The sequence below is a fragment of the Ochotona princeps genome, chromosome 4 (genome assembly GCF_030435755.1).
Source record: "Ochotona princeps isolate mOchPri1 chromosome 4, mOchPri1.hap1, whole genome shotgun sequence".
Lineage (NCBI taxonomy): Eukaryota > Metazoa > Chordata > Mammalia > Lagomorpha > Ochotonidae > Ochotona > Ochotona princeps.
The window spans coordinates 70,660,253-70,677,220 of NC_080835.1; the positions used below are offsets into that span (position 1 = coordinate 70,660,253).

At 54.6% G+C, this 16,968-nt stretch overlaps 1 protein-coding gene across 1 annotated transcript; it reads right to left on the reverse strand.

Moving 5' to 3' along the window:
* Window positions 1-980: 980 nt before the first annotated feature.
* On the reverse strand, window positions 981-16,390 carry ABCG4 (ATP binding cassette subfamily G member 4). The gene is made up of 15 exons (XM_004585158.2): window positions 16,159-16,390; window positions 15,245-15,498; window positions 11,398-11,515; window positions 11,189-11,321; window positions 11,016-11,066; window positions 10,662-10,807; window positions 9,498-9,621; window positions 9,245-9,359; window positions 8,925-9,067; window positions 6,254-6,352; window positions 5,963-6,131; window positions 5,757-5,857; window positions 2,943-3,101; window positions 2,672-2,790; window positions 981-2,412 (listed from the first exon to the last, which is right to left on the reverse strand). Exons 2-15 carry the CDS (start codon window positions 15,480-15,482, stop codon window positions 2,187-2,189), a joined length of 1,941 nt encoding a protein of 646 aa, XP_004585215.1. The 5' UTR covers window positions 15,483-15,498; window positions 16,159-16,390; the 3' UTR covers window positions 981-2,186.
* Window positions 16,391-16,968: the final 578 nt, after the last annotated feature.

A 16,968-nucleotide genomic window follows, 5' to 3' on the forward strand; every position in this document is an offset into this window, starting at 1 on the left:
TACAGGAAGAAGAAAATGTGGAAATAACGGTCTCACCCACTTTCCCCTAATTCTCAACACTTCCCACCCTAATCAACTATGTAAACATCATAAAAAATGAAATTTAAATAATAATAATAATAAAGTAGCTGTCCAAGGCGGCCCAAGTGCTTAGGCCCCTGCACCCAAGTGGGACATCTGGATGAAGCTCCTGGCTTTGGCCTGACCTGGTCCTGGCCACTGCAACCATTTGTAGAGTGAACCAGCAGATGACTCCCTTTCCTTCTCCCTTTGCGTTTGCTTCTCACGCTTTATAACTCTGCCTTTCAAATAAATCTTTTTTCATTAAAATAACTAATTATATTTTAAGAGAATAGGAAGTTTGGCCTGTAGATCCAATTTCTTCTCCTTTACTCAGGTCTCAGCTGGGGGCTTATTTGCAAAATGGTTTGTCTTGAGGGGTCATGCAGAGTTAGCAGGGGACTCCCTCGAGATAATGAGGGTACAACATCTGTAAGGTGAAAGGCAGGATATAGAAATTGAATGAGACACATAGTCACCACCTTGGCATCTACCTGGGACTTTCAGCAGCCCCTGCCAATTGGATCCTGCCAATTGCTTTGAATTCCTTCCCCTCCCCCGACACACAGTCATGGCACTAGGTAGCCAACCCACACACCTCATATACTGTATAAATATAGGTTTTATTAATAATGGGTGAAACCCCACAAATACAACTGGCATCTCTGTGTGAGGAGAACCTGTGGCAGGGTGGGGGAGGGGAGAGAGGTCCTAGTCCTGGTGGCAGGGGTAGCCCTGGGCAGAGCAGCCAGCAGAGCACAATTGCACCTGCACCCCCCCCCCCCAGGAAAGCCAGCAGACTCACTCCACATGTGTCTGCCACCCTGGTGAGCAGGCTGGCTGCTCTGATGCCCAGGGGCACCTGATAATGACAAGGGAGAGAGACATGGAGTTTGAATGAGCAGCAAGCAGCTGGGGAAAGAAGTGGGGCTGATGAGAATGCCAAGTTGAACACAAAAGGAGGGCCACAGGGTGGTGGTATGCCCATGCTTGTGCTTGTGTTGGGTCCTGAACTCCAGGGAGCTAGTGCCCTGTGCCACCCTTGGCTGGGAGAAGGGTGGAAGGGGTACACACCTGCAGAGCCTGGAGACACCTGGGCAGCACCAGCCTCCTCCTGAGGGTCTCATCCAGGAGGCGCCTGGCACTGCCCTCCCTGCAGCATGGACCATTACCACCTGTCTTTGAGTGGGAAACAATGGCAAGTGGAGCACTGAGATTGCCTGTTCGCATGTACCTGCCTCTCCCTCTGGAGCTGCGAGGCAGCTTTGTGAGGCCTGTGGTAGAAGCAGAGTCCAGTCTCCCCTCACCACAACCCCCCAAATGCCACCCAGAATAAAGTGCATTCTCCAGTTCCAGTGGCAGGTGTGACAGAAGCACAGACATTATTGCAGAGGTGCCACCAGCCTTCTACTCCCCAAAGGCAACAGGGATCAGTGACAGGGACGGGGAAGGGGTGTCCCATGATCCCAGGTCTCTCCATTCCCCAGAACAGGGAGTGAAGACACAGACAGAAAATCCAGCTTCTGTCCTAGCAGATTGTCAGAGTCAGCCAGGGTCTCGGGGAAGGGGAAGAGAGAGGAGGAGTTGGAGGAGGAAGAAGAAGCTTCCAGAGCCCTTCCCTGCTCCGTTCCCACATCCAAAATGGGGCTTCCAGGGGACCCCACCAGGGCCCAGCCCTGGAACTCCAACCCTCAAGCCACCCAATTTACAAACACTTGTGTGGTGGGGAACCCCCTCGGAGGGGGCCACTTTGGTCTGTTGTAAATGAGCATGGGGCCCTGGGCTCCTGAACAGACAACAGAGGAAGGTGCCAGGGCAGGGAGGAGGGTGGCAGCCTCCCAGTGGTCCTTGCATGCAGGTGTTGGAAAGAGTAGGGGGGAAGCTACAAACTGCATCAACTTGGGAAGACTCCTGGGCACAATGGAAAGGCTGAAACCCCAGGGTGGCCCAGGCTGGGAGGGAGCACAGGTCCCATAGCCAGCCTGGGGAGCTCCAGGGGAAGCAGAGGGTGGCTGCACCAGCAATCGGTGCCCAGGTCTACCAGATTAAAACAGCCCCCAAAAGGCTGGGGCTGAGGGCTTCCTGCTGCGGAGGCGGGAGGCCCAGGCCAGGGCGGGAGCACAGCTCTATCTCTCAGACTTGACCCGGTAACGCAGCACGAGGTATGCCAGCAGCCGCAGAGCCAGGAAGAAGATGCCCAACACCAGGAAGTCCAGGTAGAGCTTGGCGTCCTCCACATCCAGCGCCCGGAGGATGCTCTGGGGTTCACGGAATGGGCAGCGTTCCTCTAAGCACGTCAGGTCTCCTCGTTCCATACCATAGATGGTCAGGATCACACCCTCAAAGCCATACCTAGGCCGCCAGGAGGGTCATCAGAGCAGAACCTGGAGAATGGGGTCCTCGCTCCCTGGACAAACAGCTGAGAGCCTAGCTGCAGAGCTCTGCTCCCTGGGAAGCCATCCAGGGTGCTCCATCTGCAGGAGGAGGGCTGAGCAGGCACCAGACTGGGGAAGGCTTGCCCTGGGCGTGGCCTCTTACAGGGTCAAGGGAATTGGCGGGCAGGGGCAGATGGGGGGAGACAGGGGCAGATGGGGTATGCAGGGGCACTGACCTGACGTAGGAGAGATATGAGCTCCACTGCAGGTAAGTGGGGATGGTCTTAAAGCTGACAAAGAAGCCAGAGAACAGGAGGACGGGAATGGCCGTGACTGGGCCCACAAAGGTGGCCACCTAGAGGAGGGGGCAAGCACCAGGTCATCATGGCGAGGCAAGGGGAGGGGTGGCCAGGACAGACCAGTCTTGCCCCTTAGGACAGCCTGTGTTTCCTCCCACGAGATCCCACCTCCTCCTTGGGAATCCCCACCACCTGCCAGCCCTCCCACCTGCAGTGAGTTGGAGGCGGCCCCAATGAGCAGCCCCAAAGACTGGGCCACCAAGGCTGTGGCGGTGGACAGGGCTGAGAAGAGCAGGAAGCGGCTGGTCTCAGCGGGCTGACCCGTCATCCAGTACACTATGCTGCAGTACACTGCCGGGCATACCACCTGGGGAGCAGACACACAGATGGGGAGCAGGCACACAGATGGGTGGAGAGCTTCAAGTCAAGGACACAGAGACCAAGACCTTCCATGTCACCTGGACAGACACTTGAGTGCACCTGTGCCTGGAGTGGTCCCTGCTTGTACTGCCTCCACTTTCTGGTTCACCTGATTCCCCAACTGACATGTGACTGACCTGCCATGGGGACCGTGCTGGTTAGCTCAGACACAGTGACTTCCAGCTCTGAGCTCCCGAAGTCCTCCCTCTGGGTCTGCTGATCCCTTACATGCTTACTGAATTCATTCATCTCGGGCACCTATTTGGTTTTCCCATAAGACTATCCACTCTGTGATCCTCAAGACTGAAGACCTGAGCTACAGTAGGAGGACTAGAGTTCACACAGTTAGTATTAAGAATTTTGATTGGGGGCCTGACGCAGTAGCCTAGCAGCTAAAGTCCTCGCCTTGCATATGCTGGGATCCAATATAGGATCCCATATAGTTCATGCCCCGACTTCTCCACTTCCCTTCCAGCTCCCTGCTTGTGATCTGGAAAAGCAATGGATGATGTCCCAAAGCCTTGAGACCCTGTGCCCACATGGGAGACCAAGAAGCTCGTGGCGGCCACTTGGGGAGTGAATCAGTGGATAGAAAATTTTTCTGTCTCTCTTTCTTTCTACCTATCCATTAAAAATATATATTTTATTACAAGCCAGTCTGGATTATCCTAAAATCTGCCAAGATCAGCAAAATTTTACTTCAACACAACAACTGGCTAAATACTAAGATGAAATGGACACGAAGCAGCTGAATGGTGCCTTATGGCCATTTTAAGGTATAGAGCAGCCGGTCCTGTATATGAACTAAAATTGAAATGTCAATGAGCTAATCATAGGTTGTGGCTAGGACTTGTTTTCCTTTTTTTTTTTTTTTTTTTTTTAAATAAACTGGTTACTCAAAACCATGTCAATTCCATAACATTGCAAATTGCTGTTGATGTTATATTGGGACTCTTAATTGACTGTGATGATATTCTGCCAGCTCAAACTTCAGACCAGAAAAGGTCTCCCCAAGAAACTGTTCAACCCATCTGGACAATAAGTAGCTGGACTCTATGCTTTGTATATGTTTGCAATGAAAGAATCTTGATTGAATTTGAACTGTAATACTGCATCAAGGTGGAGGAATCCACCGGGGGGAGGGGAGGGGGAGGGATAGGGGGATTCCCAGAGCCTATGAAACTGTCACATAATGCAAAATAATTAATAATAAAAAAATTAAAAAATATATATATATATTTTATTTTGTCACAGAAGGTAACTATATGAGATGAAAGCTATGCTAATTTGCTTCACCATGGTAACACTTCACTGTGTATGTACATCTGATAACATAACATTCATTGTAAGCTTCAAATGTACACAATGAAGCATTTTTAAAGGGGAGGTGGGCAGAGGGAGCAGGCTTCTAGCCTAGCAGTTAAAGATACCAGCTAAGACACTTTCAGCCTACCTCAGATCTGGCTCCTGACCGGTTTCCTGCCATTGTAGACCCTGTGTGGCAGCAGTAAAGGCTCAAGTAACTGGGTTCCTATGCTTATGTGGACGACATGGATGTAGTTCCTGGTTCCAGGTATTTGAGAAGTGAACTAGCAGATGGGAGCTCTCTTGGTCTCTGTATTTATTATCTCTTTCCCTCAGTCTCTGCCTCTCAAGTGAATCAATAGTAGAAAAATAAAATTACAAGAAAAATTGCAAAATCATGAGAAAGGGAACCAAAGATAAAGGCAGGAGCCAAGTGTTTGGCTTAGTGTTTAAGGCACAGATAAGGCCACTCATATCCCATCTCAGAGTGTCTTGGATCAAGACCCAGCTCTGCTCCTGATCACAGCTTCCTGCTAATGTGCACCTTGGAGGCAGCAGGTGATGGCCCAGGCGGTTGGGTCCCTGCCATTCAAGCGGAAGATGCGGATTGAGTTACTGGCTCCCAGGCATTTAGGTAGTGAACCAGTGGATGATGCTTTCTCTGCCTGCTACTCAAATAAAATCTCTGTGTGTGTGTGTGTGTGAGAGAGAGAGAGAGACAGACGGACAGACAATCAAGCGTGTGTGCCCAGATAGAGGGCAACATCCAGCCTGTGTTCTTGTCCTAGAGCTGTGCACCCTGGACTCATGCAGCATCCATCCTGGGGAAGGAACGCCCTTTCCTGCTCTGCAGGTGCCTGTGGGTATACTGACAGCCCTGGTGCTGGGATGACAGGGATGGCGGTCACAGCAGAAACCAGCCACCTTTTATTAAGCAATTCATGTGTGCCAAGCACTATTCTAAGAACTTGTCAATCATCGGCTTCTCACAAGTAGCCATGAATGGGGACAATGAAACAAAGGGACACGTGTAGCTTATAAGTTGGCTGCATCTCATGAGATGGACAGGATCCTGTGTAAGGTGCCCTCCTGACCATCATTCTCCCTTGATCACTAGCTGTTTTCATTGGAACATCAGCATCATGAGCTCACAGTTTTACAAGGCTGGTTTCCTGTCGCATCCCTGGGGCTAGTCTAGACTTGGTGCATGGTGGGTACTCATCACCTAGTTGCTCAGTGAGTAGAAGGAAAGAATGGAAAGAACAAGCCAGGATGCAGAAGGGTGGGAGGGACTCACCTGGAAGGGCACGTCAGCCATGGTCTTGGCCAAGTAATAGGCTTTGAGGCTGTACCAGTAGTTGAGGTGCTCCCTCATGAAGACGGCCATCTCTAAAGGGACTGTGGACACAGGCAGATTGGGCACAACTGGCCAACACCCTGCCACCACCACCAATATTCATTCCCCCAGCACCCACGGCCCATGCCCCAGGCATCTCTGCTCACAGGTGAGCACGGTGGGCATAAGGGCAGCAAACATGAGGAAGAGCATGGAGAAGAAGAGGCAGCCGGTGTTGTTGAAGACCTTGCTGGCATCGTCACCAATATGCAGGTAGAGGAGACCAATCAGCACACCAATCACCACGTGGGACACGAAACGCAGGTGGGTGAGGACCTGAGTGGAGGGGGCGTGTCACAGGCTGACACCCACAGGTGCTGGGATCCTACAGCACAGTGGGCTAGCTATATGGACTTCTGACAGCTTTTTTCTTCTCCCCTCCCTGGCTAACGCCTCACCGTGTCCCTGAGGATGGACAAGAAGGTCCTCTTGAAAAGAATGCAGAACTGTGTGAGGGTGCTGGTGGCGAAGGTGTGGCTTTCGATGGGGTCCACTTCCTGGAGAGAGAAAATTGGATCCGATGAGTCTATTCCAGCCCAAGCGATGGGAAAACACGGAGCCCCTCTCCAAGGCAGGACTCCTCCAGGTCTACAGGACAATCCTACACCACTGGGTTGGGCACTTGCAGGCCAGGCTTAAGGGTGTGACTCACAGATTTAAAGAGAGGTGAGGAGGGAATAAACACTTGTGAGGGGGGAGATGGGACAGTAGTCAAGAAATCCCATGGCAGCTCATAGTGTATCAGTTACATCTTCTTTTAAAACAACATTTCTGGGGCCAGCTAATCCTCCACTCCAAGTGCTGGCATCCAATATGGGCACTGGTTCATGTCTTGGCTGCTTTGGTTCCCATTCCCTCCCTGATTATGACATGGAAAGCAAAGCAGGAGGTCCCAAAGTCTTGGGATCCTGCATCTGTGTGGGAGACCTAGAATTGGGATTGGTTCAGCTTTGGCCATTGCAGCCATTTGGGGAGTGAATCAGCAGATGGATGGGTCTTTCTCTCTGCCTCTCCTCTCTGTAATTTTGCCTTTCCAATAAATCTTTTAAAAAAAGATTTAGTTGGGCCTGGCGGCGTGGCCTAGCGGCTAAAGTCCTCGCCTTGAAAGCCCCGGGATCCCATATGGGTGCCGGTTCTAGTCCCGGTGGCTCCACTTCCCATCCAGCTCCCTGCTTGTGGCCTGGGAAAGCAGTCGAGGACGGCCCAATGCACTGGGACCCTGCACCCGCGTGGGAGACCCGGAAGAGGTTCCAGGTTCCCAGCTTCGGATCGGCGCGCACCGGCCCGTTGCGGCTCACTTGGGGAGTGAATAATCGGACGGAGGATCTTCCTCTCTGTCTCTCCTCCTCTCTCTGTATATCTGACTTTGTAATAAAAATCAATCTTTAAAAAAAAAAAAAGATTTAGTTGATCTCCATTGGGAAGGCAACATTACAGAGAGAAAGAAAGAGATCTGTTTTTGGTTCACTCCCTGAAAAGCCATAATGGCCACAGCTGGACCAGGCCAAAGCCAGGAACCAGGAGCTACTTCCAGGTCTCCCACATGGGTAGCAGGAGTCCAAATATTTGAGCCATTCTCTACTGCTTTCCCAGGCACATTAGCAAGGAGCTAGATCAGAAGTGGAGCAACTGGGACTCAAACCGGTGCTCATATGGAATTCTGACACCACAGAGCAGAGGCTAAATCTGCTTGCTATACAATGGTACCAGCCCCAATCAGTTGTATCTTTAATCCATGGAAGCGCTAACTCTGTGTGCAAGCGTTATCACAAAGTGCGTGGAAACCGAGTATTTTGAAAGCACCGTGCATAGGTTTCAACATTTTTCTACCAAACTAAACTTATCTTTTAATTCCATTTTCCATGAGGTTTTTGAGGCACCCTTGTTTAATTTCTTTTGGCCACCCATTTCACATTACTTTACTTAGTAATGATAATAATGGCAATAACAACAATAACAAGGGCTTTGGTTTACCAGTAAAGATGCCAGTGAGGATGTTCCCACCCTGTAGCAGAGTGCCTGCATTCGAGTCCTGGCTCCAGCTCCCTGCTAGTGCACACCAAGGAAGCAGTAGGTGACGGCTCAGGTTGCTGAGTTCCTGCCTCCCACAGCGGAGACCTGCATTGAGTTCCTGACTCTCGGGCATCTGGGAAGTAAACTGATTAGCAGAAGCTCTGTCTCCCTTTGCCTCTCAACAAAAAAAATACATAAATAAAAATAAATGTTTAAAACTGAAAACTAAGTTAACAAAATGGCTTCTGCTTTAAAAATACAAAAACAAGGTTCAACATGATAGTTCAACTGGCTAATCCTGCCTCTCGCAAGCACCAGGATCTCATATAGGTGCTGGTTTGTGTCCCAGTTGCTCCAGTTCCCATCCAGTCCCTGCTTGTGGCCTTGGAAAGCAGTAGAGGATGGACCAAAGCCTTGGGACCCTGTGTCCATCTGGGAGACCCAGAATAAGCTCCTGGTTTTGAATTGGCTTAGCTCCAGCTGTTGTGACCATTTAGGGCATGAACCAGCAGATGGGAGATCTTTGTCTTTCCTTTTCTCTACAAATCTGTCTTTTCAATAAAAATAAATAAATACAAAAACGGTAACACTAAGCAACGCTTCTGGTTTTCCAGGGCTACAGTAGCTAATCCGTGAAAGAGAACTAGTCCCGGACCCAGCCTGCCACACTAACCACCATACTAGGAGCTCCCAAGAGTCACCTGCTGAGTCCTCCCCAGAACCCTGTGGGTCAGAGGTGACAAAGAGCCACACTGGCCACAAGACTGAAGGAAACAGTGTCAGCCTTGCCTACAGATGGGCCCTGATCAGCCCTGAGGCCAACACACTACACGTGCCCAGTTTGCTGAAAGAACAAGAGAAGGTAAAAACCAAAGCGCTGTGAGGTTAAGGCACCATGACCAAGGTCACACAGCAGTCAACAGCGGGTCTACGGCAGGTCCTGTGTTCCCTTACCAGCACCCAGCGGTGGCAGTGGGCCTAAGGGACAACAGTGCCTCTGGCAGGGCCAGTGCCCACAGGAGCCTCTTTTCTCCCCAGCACCACCCTCCCACTCACCGGAGGGCAAGGGGGACAGGAGTTGGGGACCTCATTCTTCTCGGGGCTACTCTTCTTCTCAGCCATGGCACACAGCCCGTTCTGCACCGCCCTGAACAGCATGGGATTCAGGTCTCCATACTCGCCAGAGGCCACCTCAATGACTGCGGGAGAACACAGAATGGGGCATCAGCCAGGACTCAGCACATCTCTCCAGGGAAGGCCAGCCCTTGTCAGATTGGGTGGTGCCACTCTCTCCTCAGGATGTCTGAGTGCCAAGGTTGGTCCCCATGGCTCATCCTGGTCCCCTCAACTACCACCACCAAAGAGAGGCCACTCACTGAAGTCAGCAGGATTGTGGTAGGTAGGACAGTACAAGCCCAGCCCCTTCAGGTAGGGGATCAGGTTGGTGACCACGCCCTTGAAGATACACTGGCCCTGGCTCAGGATGTAGAGCTGAAGCACAAAGAGAAGCGTGAGGGAGACACAAACCATAGGCCATGCAAGGACCCTGCTGCCAGCACCTCTAATGACTGTCCCACTGCCCATCCCCTCATCTCAGACCAGTCTTCTTGGAGGCCCCAGGACACTCACCTTGTCAAACATCTCAAAGAGCTTGGCACTGGGCTGGTGGATGGTGCAGATGATGGTCCGGCCCCCGTGGGCTAGGGACTTCATGAGGGACACCACTTGGAAACAAGATGCACTGTCCAGGCCACTGTGCAGAGAGAGGCCACCAGGGGGCCGGGTGAGGTGGGCAGGGCCAAGACATGGGAGCATGAGGCGGGGGTGGGGTGGCGTTGAGTATAGCTGCTGTAAAGGGGATGGAGCCTGCAGGAAGGGACCTCTCAGGCCATCCCCCTTTTCCTGTAGATCCCAGATGCTTCAAGCCTTTGCAGGTACCCAGTAGTCCCCATGACTGGTTGAACAAGCATATATTGAGCACCATTGTCTGCCTGGCACTGGGATGATAGCGAGGCATGAATGAGACCTTGACTTTGGGCTGGAGGGAGAGAGGAACAAGTGCACATGTGATGCGAGGCAATGTAGAAAGTGGGGTAGCAACACGGCAGGAGGGTCAGGGTGCACCTGTGCTGTGGCAGCATGGTGGGGTTTGTCCGAGCAGGAGCCTGAATGAGGGCAGAGCCAAGCCAGATGACAGTACATGGGGAGGTGCCCCAGGGAAGGACACTCCAGGCCAAAGACAGCATGGACAGAGCTTAGGTGTATGCAACACACGGTTTGTCCAGGGAACCGCAAGGTTTCGGTGTTATTAGAGCATAAAATACAAGCCGTGAGGCCGGGGAGGGAAGCTCAGAGGGGACTGGGTCTGGGCCGGAAGCGGAAGGCATTGCATTCTTTTGGGCAGGGGTGTGTGCCTAGCCAGACTTATCTGTTATCCAAAGTGCTCTGGGGCTGCCTGCCGGGTGGGAGGGGTGGGATCCGCTGGGAGACGGGACACCAGGCACTCGGTGTCCACTGATGGTGACCTGAATGTAAGCACTGGCACTGGGGACGGCAACCTGGGAGCTGGCAATGGCAGAGGGCAGCTCTGGCCAGTGGTGACTGATGGCTGGGGGGCCATTAGAGAGAAAACCCTCATCCAGAGAAGCCCCCTGCCTGCCTAAAGGTTAGGGTTGGCAATGAGAAAAAAGCCCCTCTTCTTGATCCCAGGAGGCTGCATACAGAGACACTAACCCCCAGCACGCGTGTGGGAGGAGATGCAGGGCGGAGTGCAACAGGGGTGGGGCGAACTACCTGGTGGGCTCATCAAAGAACATGACTGGTGGGTTGTTGACCAGCTCCAGGGCAATGGCCAGGCGCTTCCTCTGCCCGCTGGAGAGCAGGGCGGTCTTCGTGTGGGAACAGGACATCAGGCCCAGTGCTGTCAGGATCTCTGTCACCTGGCTCCGCCCCGGACCCCCACAGATCCAATCAGAGTCTGCTGACCCCCTCCCCCACCACCCGCATCCTCTCCAGAACATCATCCTGAAGTCCACTGATCCCTGCCTTGACCACCAACTCTCTCAACACCTAACTCTCGCCCCCAGAACTCAGGAGCAGCACCACCTCCAGGGCAAGCTGTCCCCTTGCCTCCCCTTCCCGACTCACCAGCTCCTTCTTCACCTCCTGCTTCTCGCTCAACTTCAGGTTGGCGGAGACCTGAGGGCCCAGAGAGGAAGTGAGAAAGGAATGTTTGTTTGGGAGGGGCGGCAGCTGGGCCTCTTGGCCAGCAGGGGGATAGGGATGGTGAGGAGGAAGATGGAGAGAACAGGTGGACTCACCATCATGGCCTCAAGCACAGTGAGGTGCGGCAGCAGCATGTCGTCCTGCATGATGTAACAGGACATCTTGCGGAAGGTCCTCAGCTCCCGCGGCCTCCCGTTCACCAGAATCTGCCCCTTCATCCCAGACTCCCTGCAGGGATACAATTTGGAGAGGCCTGCAATTTGACCCCTGCACTCGGCCCCACCCTGTCCATACTCCTCCTCACCTGTATCCTGCCAAGATGTTCATGAATGTGGACTTGCCAGCCCCCGAGGGGCCCATGATGCCGATCAGTTCCCGGCGGCAGAATTTGCCCGACAGGCACTTGAGGAGGGTCTTATAACCTGCAGTAAGCAAGGGGGCAGTTGGTGGTCAAGGCTATAGCCAACAGAGGTCCAGCTGACACTCTCAGAGCAGCCCTGGCTCTCAGCACAGTGGGCCATCTCCCCTCCCCCATGTGGTTGGTTTAGGACAGAGGGACAAACTCTCAGAGGCCCCACTGGAACTCCCAGAAACAATCACCACTGTCGCCAAAGTCCCTGTGGTGACAAACCCCTTCTGCACAAGCTCACGCACCTCATGGGTGCAGCGAAAGGATCAGGGTCATGGAAGAGCTGGGGCTTCTTCTGTAACCATAGCAGCCACTCATCACCCCCTCCAGGAAGGCCTCCTGGCGTTCCCGTGGTACATCTTACAGGGCAGCATATTGGTTACTTGATGTGCCTATCACTTGGCCTCTCTCCCAGCCCTCTGGATGGCAGGTCAAGAGTTGGGCCAGATATGTGTCTGTTACATCTTTGGAGCTGCATCTCACTGGCATGAAGCAGATGTTCAATGAGCCCTAGTTCACCGTGTGTGCCTTCTTAGAGCTTTGGTCTCATGCTGAGAAAGCCCTCTGCATGCTCTCTCTGCTTCTCAGGCTTGTCTCTCCAGCCCCAAACACAGCACCAGTAAAATCTCACCTTCCTTTCATTCACTGGGTGGGGCAGTATATGCATTAAGACCCCTCCCAAGTATGGAGTTAGTTAGGATCTGGGTTCAAATTCTGGCTCCACACTTACCAGCCTGGTGACCTCAGGCCAGCTGCTTAACCTCTCTGAGCTCCAGGTCCCTCATCTGTAAAATGAGCATGATAGGAACTATCTCACAGAGCGATTGTAAAGACTCAGTGACTATGATACAGTGCTTGGCACACATAACATTTTCAAGAGTAACATTTGGGGCTAGCATTGTGGCATAGAACATTATCTTCACTTGCGGTGCCAGCATCCCATATGGACACTGGTTCGTATCCTGGTTGCTCCTCTTTTGATCTAGCTGATGGCCTGAGAAAGTCATGGAGGATGGTCCAAATCTGTGGGCCCCTTCATTCACATGGGAGACCCAGAAGAAGTTCCTGGCTCCGAGCTTTAGACTAGTTCAGCTCTAGCTGTTGTGGCCATTTGGGGAGTGAACCAATGGATGGAAGATCTTTCCCTTATTCTCTCCTTTCTGTAAATCTTTCCAATGAAAAGAAATAATTCGGGTCCAGCACGGTGGCCTAGTGGCTAAAGTCCTCGCCTTGAACACACTAGGATCCCATTTGGGCACCGGTTCCAATCCCGGCAGCTCTGCTTCCCATCCATCTCCCTGCTGTGGCCTGGAAAAGCAGTAGAGGACAGCCTAAAGCCTTGGGATCCTGCACCCATGTGGGAGACCTGGAAAAAGCTCCTGGCTCCTAGCTTCTAATTAGCACAGCACCGACCGTTGCAGTCACTTAGGGAGTGAATAATCAGATGGAAGATCTTCCTCTGCCTCTCCTCCTCTCTGTATATCTGACTTTCCAATAAAAATAAAATAAATGTTTCTTTAAAAAAAGAAATGTATTTTATGATGCCATTTTCTGTGAGCATTTTGGAGTACCTTCATACCAACATAAAACCACCCAGAGAATACAGGGTAAAAACTCAGACTTCCCCAGGGAGCTGGGGCAGGCTGTGCCTGCTAAGCTGGCATGTTGCTTATTGCGTGCTTTGGTTAACCTGCATGGAACCATCTGCCCCCTGTTCAACTCCCGAGCAGCCCTTGAAGAGAGCTGCCCACCTCGCTACCTTCCACTCTGTGCCCTGGGCCTCATCCTTTGCACTGGAGACCAGGACCAGCCCACTGTTGGGCTCCAATCCCACCAACTACCCAGATGACACCCATGATTTCAGCTGCTCAGTGACAACACAGATGAAGCAAGGGGGTGTCCAGAGACCTCCAGGGTCTCAGCCACGGTCACACAGCAAGTTCCCTACCAGAACGGGCAAGTCACAGCTTGGAACCCTCTTCCTCCCTCCAAGGCAGAAAAATGGCCTGGAGGTGCAGTCCAGCATGCGCCTGGGCTGTGAGAGCCACACAGGAGGTGATGATTGCATTGGCAGGGGAAGCCGTGGGCAGTGAGGAGCCCTCCCCAGACCCTGTGGAATCACAGCCTGCTGCTGGCTGAACAGCCATTATCATCTTGTACTTTTCTTTCACCAGGTGCTTCCAAAGAGAGAGAGAGGGTGGCTCAGCCCACCCTCACAACATGCAGCGGCTGTTCCTGTCAGCCCTGTTTACAGATGAGGAAAGCGAGGCCAACAGGAACAGGGCAAGCAGCATGCCCAGGCTCACATGGGTGCCAGGTGGCCGCAACCACACATCGCTGGACCCCTGGGGCTGGAGAGACACCTGTGTTCTAGCCCTGCCTGGGTCAATGAATCTTATGAAAGTTTTGTCAAATCACTTCATCTGTCAAAGAAAGATGGACATGTCCCCTCCCGAGGCCTTCAGCGGGCTGTTATCAACACCAAGTGAGATCATTAAGCATTATTAACAGGAAAGTGTTCTGAAAAACAAGAGAAATGCCACATGTGGCTGAGACAGAGCAACGACAAATCCGAGGCAGTCAGAAACCTCTCTTGGTGCCCACCTTGAGCTGCTTTCTGAGAGAGATTCCAGGAGCACAAAGAGGGACAGCAAAGGGTAGCAAGGGGCCGGAATGGAAGCGTCGGCCCGGAGGGCATCACCGACAACAAAATCGGGTTGTGGTGGGAGGGGTAAATCCCAGGCCGGTGGGGGAGTGGGAGGAGGTGTGCAGGGTGGGGAGGGGAGGGGGTGCCAGTGTGTGCTGTGCAAGCTGCAGCATCACAGAATTGCCCACCCAGCCACGTCACTCTTTCATCTTCGCTGTTCTTTGCAATGAGGGAGAAGAATGCGAAGGTCTGCAGATCCCATGGTTTCGCCTAGAGCTGTGCTCAAGACACCTGCTTAGGTGTGTGGCACTGGGCAGGGAGCCCAGGAGCCTCAGCTTGCACCGGCTCAGCCCTGCAACCTTGCAGTCCCTCCCGGAGACAATTCACACCACCAGCCACTACTGAGCCCTGCTCTGAGGCACCCCAAACCTCAGAGAACAATGGCCCAGCGGCCCCACCCCTGGCCCACACCCAGCCTCTGGGAAACAAACCCCAGGTCTCTACTCCTAGCTGGAGCTGCTCCGGGGAGTGGCCAATCTGCCTGGCAGGGAGGCAGGCAGATGGGTCTGCTCTGCCCAACGCCGGCTTCAGCTTTTCAGGCTTCAGGCTCCGACTCTGCACTTCTCAGCCGTGGGACTTGGGACATCGGTTAAGCTACCCAACTCCCCTGAGCTGCAGTTCGTCACGGCACACATCTACCCTTCCAGACCTCCACCTTTTCCATCTCATAGGTCCCTGGCAGGCCTGGAGGGCGAGGACAATTATAGGAAGGGACCCCAGAGAGTGTGCTACGCACAGATTCAGGCATGCCAACCCTGCTAAGCAGGCGCTGTCCCCAGGACACCTCATCAAGGACCCGCCAAGGACCACGGAGTACAATACAGAGCACCCCATCATATCCCAGAACTCACAGGTGCTCACAGATCCTGCCCATAATCACTCCCGCTCCAGCTGTGTGTGGTGAGTGAGCGGGTGAACCCCAGGTGGGTAGGGTACCCCCAGGGTCCCACGGTGAAGGAGGCACACAGCAGGGAACGCTCCGGTCTCAGCCTCCGGCAGAGACCACCCCATAGGTCCCAGTCCGGAGCTCCCTACCCCGTTTGCGCCAGCAGGGCCCCTCCCGCACGGAATAGGACAGCTCCACGAACTCAATGTCCACGGCCGAGCGCTTGGGCAGGTGGGAGAAGCGCTGGGCTTCTGTGATGTGGTTCTCCACCTTCTTCAGGTGCGTGGTCAGCACCGGCGGCTCCGCCCCATCCTCCAGTGCCACGGCCATGGCCATGGCCCCCGGCCCTAGACCACAGCCCACAGCCTCCAGCGCCTTCTCCGCCATCACGCCGCGCGCTGGCCTGTAAGAGAGGGCCTGTTCAGTCGGAGCAGATCCCCAGCCGCCTCCTAAAGCTCCCTGCCGGCCCAAGCCTGCCTTCACCTCCCTCCTCCTCAGGGTACCTTGCCAACTGTTGGGTAGCACCCACTCCTTTGGCCCCTCACTCTGCACGCTGTGCGGCTTTCGAAACGACCTCTCTACAGTCCAGGGCAGCCCCCGCCCTGGCCCTGCCCCTGGAAGCCTTCATCCGCTCCGTCCTCTCGGCGGCCGCTCTAATCTCCTTACCCGGCAGGCCAGCAGCCCCCGGGGACCGGACGGATGGGGGAGGGAGGCCGCAGTCGGGCCTGCCCACCACGGGGTCTGGAGAGCCCCGTTGGATGGGGGGCAGCGCAGGCTCCGCTGGGGGAAAGCGGAAAAGGGGAAGCTCCAGGCTTCCCATTGCATCTCCTCCCCATCCCCGAGCTGGATGCCCAAGCCGGCCCTTCTGGCGGGCGCCCCGCGCCGGCGCGCCCCCCACCCCGGACTCCAAGCCCCCGAGGCCGACGCAGCGCCCCACCCACAGAGGGCTCATCCTCTGCCGCCCGACGCTTTAGTCACCTTGACTTGCCCCCGGGCGGTGCGGGCCGCGACGCGGGGCGCCGCTGCGGGCTAGAGATGCAGACCCTGGGCTCCGCTTGCTTACCTGCCTCGGGCTGCGGCACCCGCGTCCCGGCTCCGGGTCCGGGCCACCCGGGCCGGGGCGGGGCCGAGGCGGGGTAGAAGGCAGGGAGCCCGGGACTGCGGTCCGAGGAGACGACCAGGTTGCGGCGGGGCGGCTGGGGTCCTGCCCCGACTTCACTTGGCTGCGCGCAGCCGGTTCCCCAAGCTTGGTCCCCGGCGCTCCGTCCTCCCGAGCCCGCCGGGCGACTGCGCTCTCCTCCGAGGCACTGCTCGCTGGTCCCCGCTGCTCTTAAAGGGCCCGCGCCGCACCGCAGCCCGCGGGGGGACGAGGATGGCGAAAGCGAGCGCCGCAACGCCGGGGGGCGTTGAGGCCCGAAGAAGGGCGCGTCTGTGAATCCAGGACTAGGGGCTGGAGGCGAGCCGACCTAGGGACAGTGACGAAAAGGTGGGCTGCAGCCGCGCGCCGGGGTCAGGTTCCCCGGAAGGTAGCTTGGAAGAAGGTGTTGGGGTGCAGATAGCATCATCCTCCAGGCACTGTGAACCTGTTTCCGTCAGGGCTAATCCTTGAGCTCAGGCCTCCCTTACCACTCCCCAAACCAATACAAAAGCTTTCGACACATCAGGAGTCTTGGACTGCGGGAAGTCCCCGAGTCTTGCAGGTTCCAGCTCGAAGGGTGGTGGCCAGGAAGGGATACAGGGAAGCGTTTTGAGCAGGCCAGCAGCTCCAAGGTTAAAGTGGTACCCAGGGCTCTGCCTGCTCCCACTGCAGGAATTCCTGCTCACTCAGCCAGCTACAGGCATTCGGTCTAGCACCTGCGTCCGGGACTGGCAC